At 31.5% G+C, this 9,400-nt stretch overlaps 1 protein-coding gene across 1 annotated transcript; it reads left to right on the forward strand.

The window, feature by feature from the left end:
- The first annotated feature begins 3,773 nt into the window (after window positions 1-3,773).
- LOC140819990 (eukaryotic translation initiation factor 5A-4) lies at window positions 3,774-5,497 on the forward strand. Its single transcript, XM_073180282.1, has 5 exons — window positions 3,774-4,012; window positions 4,515-4,637; window positions 4,728-4,784; window positions 4,914-4,988; window positions 5,092-5,497. The coding sequence occupies exons 1-5, from the start codon at window positions 3,890-3,892 to the stop codon at window positions 5,191-5,193; spliced, it is 480 nt and encodes a 159-aa protein (XP_073036383.1). The 5' UTR covers window positions 3,774-3,889; the 3' UTR covers window positions 5,194-5,497.
- The last annotated feature ends 3,903 nt before the right edge of the window (window positions 5,498-9,400 follow it).

A 9,400-nucleotide genomic window follows, 5' to 3' on the forward strand; every position in this document is an offset into this window, starting at 1 on the left:
GGACTAGAGCTAGGGTTTAAACAATTGATAGTAGTTGTTGAACCTGAATATGTATGATTGTATATTTTATCAGATTTATACTTTTATACTGATATGTATAGGAGTTTGATTCCATTACCTTCCGCATTTTAAAAAAAAAAAAATTTAGACCCTGATTATTATAATTGATTAATTAGTCCCAATAACGATTAAGAACATGATTAGCGTCTGGGTCCCCACAGTACTATTTGTCATAAATTGTGGTAATATAATCTGCCACAAATATCATCTATTCCAAACAATCATAATCGAATTTCTTGCATAAAAGAAAAATATAGAGTATTATTTGTCCAATAGAGTCAAAATAAAAATATAGCAAGAGTTTGAGCACATTGTATCTAAAATGCATACTACTACTATATTGCTTCCTTGCATGTCCTGCGATTATGCCCCGGTTTGTGATACTGCACATTTAGTAACATGTCGTTTCTTTACTTGAAACGGAAATCTTTGTGTTCTTCTACGACCTAGCTGGATCGGACATTCAGTGTGAAGGGGAAGGGAAATTTTTTAGTGATTTATTTTTGCCCTGAGGCACCATGCAAGTATTTATACTTATCCAAATTTAATCTTGTTCATCTGTTTATTTAAAGTGAATTTTTGTTACAAACTTTAATATTCCGCTACATGTTGTCTTAAATGTTGTAACATTTGTTACAACACTTGATTCTGATAAAACACAGATATACATCTTATACTAATATTGTTATATAAACTCGGATATGTCGAACATTATTCCTTACATGGTGGTATAATTATATCGTCATCAAGATATGGTAAATATATTTATATGTCAAACATAGGGATTGGATCGATAACCGTCGCATAAGTTTTCCGATAATTTTCTACTTTGTAGCAAGAGTCACCAAAATCATATCGATTCTGTTGCACAATAAATGGAATGATATAATACAAAAAGCTTTTGATAAATAAAACCAGCGAACACTATAGCGAAGAAAACAGAAGACAAAAGCTTAAAGTAAACCAAATCGGTGCCTGTATTAAATACAATGTCCTTATAACAGATTTTTCCCCTCCGATATGTTCTTCGAGAATGTACTTGGACGTCTGTTTCCCAGGATACAATGGAATAACTAGCAGTAACCTAACACGAGACACCACTACAGCGAACTGAACGATACTTGAACTTTATCATGAGGGCAGAGGAACAGCAGCTGGAGGAAGGAGCAGCAGTCGAGACAACAAAGAAGAGTGTCGAAGGAATGAGAATGCAGGAGAGCGTGTGTTGTACTTCTAAAAGACTAGAGGTTGACTTTCTAGTAATAATATATTTTTTAACAACCTTTCGAAACTCATAAGCATTTTTAACAATCCGTCCTTCTCCACGAAAGAAATGACTCTAAGCATCAATGGAATTGCTCTCAAAGAATCAAACAATCGGATCACATTGCCAAGTTCCTCATCTTCATTCAATGTCACATATAACTTTTATTATTCACATAACAAATTGTTTCATTGATTTCATTTTTCATGACACAGACTGCACATGAAGTTTTGTTTGTAATTTGAGATTTATATCCAGTTTCACCACCTATATTTTATTTTATTGAGTTAAAAGAGAGATAAAACAGAGTTTGGTGTATTTATGTATAATACAAAAATTAGACTTAGGATCAGAAAGAGAAATGTCGATGACTTATAATCTATCTAACATCAATGACTCATATTTTGAGACAATGTCTCAGGTTCGAGATTTAATTATAACAAATATCTTTAAACTAAAAAAGAAAATAAGAAAGAAAAGGATACACAAAAAAAGAGAGTGGATGATATTGTTATTGACAAAAACTTTTGTGATACGGTCTCACGGGCCGTATTTGTGAGACGAATCTCTTATTTGGGTCATCCATGAAAAATGTATTTTTTTTTATGCTAAAAGCATTATTTTTAATTGTGAATATGAGTAGGGTTGACTCGTCTCACAATTTAGGATCCGTGAGACGGTCTTATATGAGATCCACTCATTGTTATTTTTCATCGATAATTGTTGGCATAGTATTTTTTATCATGATTTTCAAAACGAGAAAAATTATATGTATTATGTACTTATACAACGCTTACGTTTAGTTGCTAGTCTCAGTTGAAATTCGACCTAACACAAGATTACTTTTTGCATAATTCATCTGGCAGGAGTTGGGCCGTTCATAAGAAAACCCAGTAATTTTGTGTATCTTATTGGGCCGCTGGATTCATGTCTCATGGTTTTGTTTTGGGCTTCACATGTACATTAGGATCCAGGTTTAGTAAGATCCCATTATGAATTCCCAAAAATCTATATATATTTGTGTGTTTTTTTTAAGAATATATATATATATATATATATATATATATATATATATATATATATTATTTAAATTCGATTTAGATTATTGATTTGTAATTGTGTAACTTTGAAGGCAAAAACTTGTGTGAGAAAGTCACAAGGGTCGTATTTTGTGAGACGGATCTCTTATTTGAGTCATCAATGAAAAATTATTAATTTATATGCTAAGGTACAGTTTGGTACATAGGATATGATAAGTAATTGATATATAGTATAAGGATAAATATAAGGATAAGATAATATGTTGAATGTTTGGTATGATTTTAACAAAAGTAATTAAATTTATATATTGAATTGTAATAACAAAATTAACCCTATCACAAAAACTTTTATTTCATTGTTACCAAAATCTTGTAATTACATATCTCATTCTTAAATTACGTTATAATACACACACACACACACACACACACACACACATATATATATATATATATATATATATATACATGTGTGTGTATATATATATATATATATTTGTGTGTGTATATATGTATATCTATATATATATATATATATATATATTTGTATATATATATATATATATGTATTTAAAAACAATTAACATTAACTTAAATGCATTTAAACTGATGGTAATTAAGTCATTTATAATGTATTTTATCATTACATTAAAATTATCACACATCTTCCAAAGGATGTTTTATCTTTCTCAAAATTTATTTATCAAGGACACATGATATTATCATGGGCTTATTAAAAAGGTACCAAACATGGGATAAGGGAGATTATTTATCAATCCCACCTTTATCCCATGTACCAAACAATGCCTAAGAGTATTACTTTTTATTGTGATATCGATATGATTGATCTTTCTCACAGATAAATATTCGTGAGATCGTCTCACAAGAGATCTACTCAACTTTGAAACTTTGTACGGTACATATCATATAACTATAACATTCAATATAGGAAAACACCCTTCCATTTATGTTTTGTTTTTTTATTTTATTATCATTAAAGATTAAATTGAATAATTCAATAAAATCAAGAAGAAATTGGTAAAATTTGGAATTTTTGGTTCTGTACTGTCTACGATTTTTTGTTATTTATGTTTTCACATTTCAGTTTCAATCTAATTTTACCGTTGAAAGTGAAAAATAATTTAAATTTTCAGAAAAAATTAATGATACGGGATCAAAGGCTAAATTATGACAACATAAATTATAAAAACTGTAAATAACCAAAATTACAAATTTTTGGAAAAATAAAGGAAACCGAAATCTTCAATGAAAATTTAATAAATAAATAAAAAATCTTGGAATGAAAGAGAATATTCCTCGTGCGGCGTCGTTTTAACGCGAACTTCAACGTCACGATCATGGCCGTCAACGTTTCATCCCTACAATCAACGGCCAAGAATCAGTATCGCTGTTACCAGTATCACTACACGCAGCAAAACCCTATTCGTAAATTTGCTTGCGCGTCGCTCTCCTCTCTACAATCTGCCAACGCACACTCTCTCTCTCCCTAGAATCGCCGTTGACGATGTCGGACGAGGAGCATCATTTCGAGTCCAAGGCCGACGCCGGTGCTTCCAAAACCTACCCGCAGCAGGCCGGAACCATTCGTAAGAACGGTTACATCGTCATCAAAGGCCGCCCTTGCAAGGTTTTCTTTTTATTTTTTGTTTTTTATTTTATGCGCGAGGCTTTATTTCTTTCTCGTATCAATCGTTGTTCGTGTTTGTTACTTGTTCATGTTCTGATTTGATTGATATCTGGGTAGATTGGGGTACGGTTTGGATTTTAAAACTATTTGGTGCGTTGAAGTTTTGATTTTTATTGCAAAGCTAATTTTTTCGCAGGAAATAATTAATCTTGTTCTTCGTATATTTATACACTTTTCTGAGAGTAAACGCTTGTATATTTGTCATCGACTGTTTCCGCGTTTTCTTTTGTTTGATTTTGGTGCTGTTTTTGTGTTGCATGACCCTGTTAATATGTATTATTGTTTGAGTTTGTTAAATTGCTGGATATTCTGTGGGTAATTTTCTGTTTGATTGCATATTAATTGGCAAAATCAATCAGTGAATGATTCTTTCATTTGTATGAAAGTATTTATTTATGCCTCTTTATGTTTATACACACGAATTCGATCTTGATTGTAACAGGTGGTCGAAGTTTCAACTTCGAAAACCGGGAAACACGGGCATGCTAAATGTCACTTTGTTGCGATAGACATTTTCACTTCGAAGAAGCTTGAAGATATTGTCCCCTCTTCTCACAACTGCGATGTATGCATTGTATTCTTTATCATCCATTTAAACGCGTGTTAAATGCTCATATGCGGAATGAGAATCACGGTAGTTTTCATTGAATTACAGGTGCCACACGTTAATCGCACCGACTATCAGCTTATTGATATCTCCGAGGATGGATTTGTACGGACTTAAATCATTTAAACTCAATGTTTTTCTAGATTTGGATCTGCTAGCCAAATCGTGGAACTCAAAGTTTTTGCTTTTTAGCTTTCATTATGTGGTCTAAAGTTGAGTGATGTGATTATGCAGGTGAGTTTGCTGACTGAGAATGGCAATACTAAAGATGACTTGAGGCTTCCTACCGATGATAATCTACTTGCTCAGGTTAGACATTTCAACTTTTTCTTCATCTGCTAATAATTGATGGTTTATCATTTATAAATTTCAACGAACATCCTCCTATTTCTGATATAAAAAAAAATTACAGATTAAGGATGGGTTTGCTGAGGGTAAGGACCTGGTTGTGAGTGTTATGTCTGCAATGGGAGAGGAGCAGATCAATGCACTCAAGGATATCGGACCGAAGTAGATCTTTTTTCCATGATGGAGGTTGGAGTTATGGTTCTTGAGTTCAAATGTGATAAAATTTATAGAAATTGTAAAGGATGGGAAGACTACGGACCGGTTTGGTACTTGGACACCGAACTATCGATGGTTGAGTCCTCCACTTTTCTTTCATCTCAGTGTTTTGTTCACTTCTGAATCTCATCTTGTGTTTATCATGTGGTCTAAGGTTGAATCTGATTTGTCAACTTTTTATCTGTTGTTATAAACATATGGTGTTCTGTATTATTCATGAACTTTCCAGAATAAACTTTTGGTTTAGCTTGCAATGGTTTTCTGGTGTGGAAGGAGTACCCAAGATACAAGTTTCATGTGCAAATAGCATTCTACAAAATGCAAATAATCACAAAATTCTCTGTATAAATTTAATGGGTTTTGGTATCTTCTGGTTTTATACATTAAGGTTTTTTGTTTATTTTTTTTAAAAAATAATAATCGAAGGTGTTGATGTAATTTATCCCAGTCGTTCATTCGGGTGTATGATTTCGATTTAATTAATTTTTGTAATGTTTTAAATTATTAAGAATAAAAAATGGGTAAGAACAAGGAAGTATGCTGAGAAACTTGAGAATTTGGCGATGTAAAGTAAAGAGAACGTAGGAAGTTGTCATTATTAATGGATTTAAAATGAAAATTTTATTGTTGATAATATTAAGGTTATTTACGAAGGGATGAATATGAAATTTTTGGATTTTGATTATAATTTTTTTATTAATAAAGAAACAATTGATTTTAAATAACTTTATTATTAAGTGAACTTGAAATTAATGATCGTTATCATGGAATATTATATAAAAATATAAATGGTGAATTTGAAGTATATGATATTAGTTCTTTAAAACTACAAAAATATATTTAAATATATTTAAAATTCATAAATTTGACATTAATCAATAGCAAAAACTTTTGTAAGTTGGTCTCACGGGTCGTATTTTGTGAGACGTGTCTTTTATTTGGGTCATCCATGAAAAAGTATTATTTTTTATGTTAAGAATATTACTTTTTATTGTGAATATCGGTAGGATTGAACCGTCTCATAAATAAAACTTCGTGAGATTATCTCATAAGAGACCTACTTTTAATTAATTTAAATGTATGATGCATATTTTTGTTCGTTTACTGATTGATGATATGAAGAAAAAAAATAGTGGTATAAATTGTAATGATGACTGAATTTAAAATCTGTGAAGTACATACTACCCCGTATCAAACATTAATGCAAAAAAAATTGCCACGTTCAATGTGGAGCTTTTGGGAAAAAATAAGAATGTGAAAGAAATTTTTTTATTTTTTATTATTTTTTTTATTAATAATATTGTGATATTAATACATAAAAAAATAGATTAATAAGATTTGTTAGAACATTAATATTTATGATAAGATCTCTAAATATTTTACTATTGTTCAAATGAGCTTATTTCTTAATAATTTTTTGTTTTCATATTTGTGTAAGACTCTATACAAGTGATAAACTCTATGGTAAATAAAGTCTATAAATAAGAGATCATTGCTGCTGCGTGGGTGTGGTTTTTGAGTTGGAGAGAAGTAAAACGTCGCATGAAGAGCAAGAAATTACATAAGAGAATTAATAAATAGCTCAAATCAAGGCGTATTGTTGTGTTGTCGTGAAATGTTAGAGATAATCGAAGACAATAATACTATAAAGTGTTGGTTGAAGACTTATTTGTGGTTCCGATTTTTGGCAATACAGTTGTTACATCCATAGTTTTGTTTTTTTATTTATTTGGGATTAAATTTACTTCATTGATTTGTTAAAGAATTTAATTTTTCGTAGCGTCACTAGTATTGGTTTTGTGAACTAATTACAATTTTCTATTGAATATTTTGCTCTGAGCCACCATACAAATTTTTATACTTATGCATAATTTATTTTGTTTAATTTTATTCATTAAAGTTATTTGTGTGTTTATTCAATATGTTCTGCTGCATATTGTGAATATGTGTTACAAAACCTGCATACAATATGTAAATCTGATATACACAATCTTAGTATTTTTACATTTATGTTAAACTTTCAATTGGTATCAGAGCTTACTCTTGATATACTAAGTGTGATTCTGGTTATTTTTATTTAAACATATAAAAGTACAATTGAAGTGTTATCTGTCAACACAACATTTCAACCACCAGTTTTGGATGGATCCATCTCGTCTGATTTATGTGAAGATTTCATCTCATTCATTACAAAAAAAAATTGGTGACTATCTAAAAATGATGAGAGACAAGAAGAAATATGTTCAACCACCTAAACTGCCAACTTTGGTTGCTTCTAAGAAAAATTAAACGCTTGCACTTACTGAAGGACAATTTAGACTAAGGAATGAATTGATGATTCGACCAAATTTCAAAAGATTAGAATCTGTTCAATACAGAGAATGTTATGGATTCGGTCACTACGCAAATTAATGTGCCACCAGACTCACAAAGGTATGACTAGTCTCCTTAAGTGATAAAGAATCTAAAAAAGAGCATGAATCTAGTAAAGGAGAAATTCACACTTCTATATCTCTTGTTTGGAAGAAAAACGTCAATTGCAAGTCAATTCACTAGGTGTTGCCAATGGCGTCGCAACACATGGTCGCAACATCTCTTCAAACCAGTGTGCATCAACCAATGCAAAAACTCTAGGTGATTCGAGTAATCTAGAAACCCAGGAAGTTGATGAAGTCACCCTAGAAAGTGTGCAAATATGTATGAGGAATTGTATGAAGACTGGATCAAAAGAAACAAGTTTAACTCGATGCTCTCAAAGGAGAATACATTTTTGAAAGACTGTGTGTCATGACTTGAAGTTATGTTGAGTAAAAAGAACCTCGAATTATGCAAAGTCAATTATGATATTGAAAAGGTGTTGAAAACTAAATTTCAGTGATTTGACAAACTAAGTATCGAAATTATTGGAATAACTTATCAAAGGCAAACGAGCTTAACTGACTAAAATCTTACAACTGTTAGTTGTCATTAGCTGAAGATTAATGCGTACCAGCTAAATATTATCCACGTCGAACTGATCAGTTGGAAACTGGTCAGTTGAAGCAAAATATAATTGACTGATCTGTTGGGAACTGATCAGTTGAAAACAATCAGTTATGAGCTCTCCAGCAAAGTATCTTTCAGCTGATCTCCTAGTTGAACACGTCATCAGTTGAGAAAGACAACCGACAAATAGTACAACAGACTGCAACTAATAGTGGAATGCCGTATTTCAGAGATTGCAGTGTACGATGGTCAGAGAATATCGACGTGTCAATCAACGGATATAAAGATTCAAATGTTATTTAATATTACCGTTGAGGGAAGCCTATAAATAGGTGAAGAGGACAGCTGAGAAGAATAACACGCGAACTACTATTCTATTCAAGCTTGCTGTTACTCTGCTAAAATCACCACTCGTATTTGAATATCAAGAGCTCACTCTTATCAGATATATCAGTAGCAATCAAGGCTATATTTACGAGCTTATTAGCACTTTGAAATCTTTGTTAGATTTATTCAGTTGTGTTATATTCAGTCACGCACTGTAAAAGTTGTTGTGAACTAAGAGTTTCAGTTTGGCAGTGTTAAGTCCAAACTGAAGTGTGTTAGTACAACATGTGTATTCGATCAAAGTCTTTTAGTGAAAATCCTATCTTCGTGATAGAAAGGGTGACGTAGGAGTTATTCTATTCTCCGAACATCCAGAAACATATCGTGTGTTTTTTATTTCAGTTACTATCAGTTATTCTATTCTGCGAACATCCAGTAATCAATCAATGATTCAGAAGTTGATGCTTGAAAATTCAAAGCAAATTGGGCTTATTCAGGCTTGGAACAAATCATCTGCTGCATTAACTGATATACAGAACTCACAGAAATCATTTACTGATATAACTGGTTTAGGGTTCAGTAACCAAGATGAAATGTCTTCCAATGATACTCGACCAAAACTGAATATGGATAAAAGGGTAATACATTCACTTCGTCAAATCAGTTGTAGGTACAAGAACAAACTGAACCAAGTAAACTGGTTGAACAGCCTACTGAAAATACGAACAAGGCTAGAAGATATGGTATTCGTTATAGCCCAAAAGTTTTAACTGAATCATGTAGTCAGTAGACAAAAAGATTCAGCAGGAATTATTCAAATGGCTACTCCAATTACTATAACAACA

This window comes from Primulina eburnea, chromosome 18, assembly GCF_022965805.1.
Source record: "Primulina eburnea isolate SZY01 chromosome 18, ASM2296580v1, whole genome shotgun sequence".
NCBI lineage: Eukaryota > Viridiplantae > Streptophyta > Magnoliopsida > Lamiales > Gesneriaceae > Primulina > Primulina eburnea.

Bases quoted from the DNA above. Each gene is read 5' to 3' on its own strand.
- LOC140819990 (XM_073180282.1), top strand. From the start codon at position 3,890: ATGTCGGACGAGGAGCATCATTTCGAGTCCAAGGCCGACGCCGGTGCT. The intron at 4,013-4,514 runs GTTTTCTTTTTA...TGATTGTAACAG, and splicing joins TCAAAGGCCGCCCTTGCAAG to GTGGTCGAAGTTTCAACTTC. The intron at 4,989-5,091 runs GTTAGACATTTC...AAAAAATTACAG, and splicing joins ATGATAATCTACTTGCTCAG to ATTAAGGATGGGTTTGCTGA.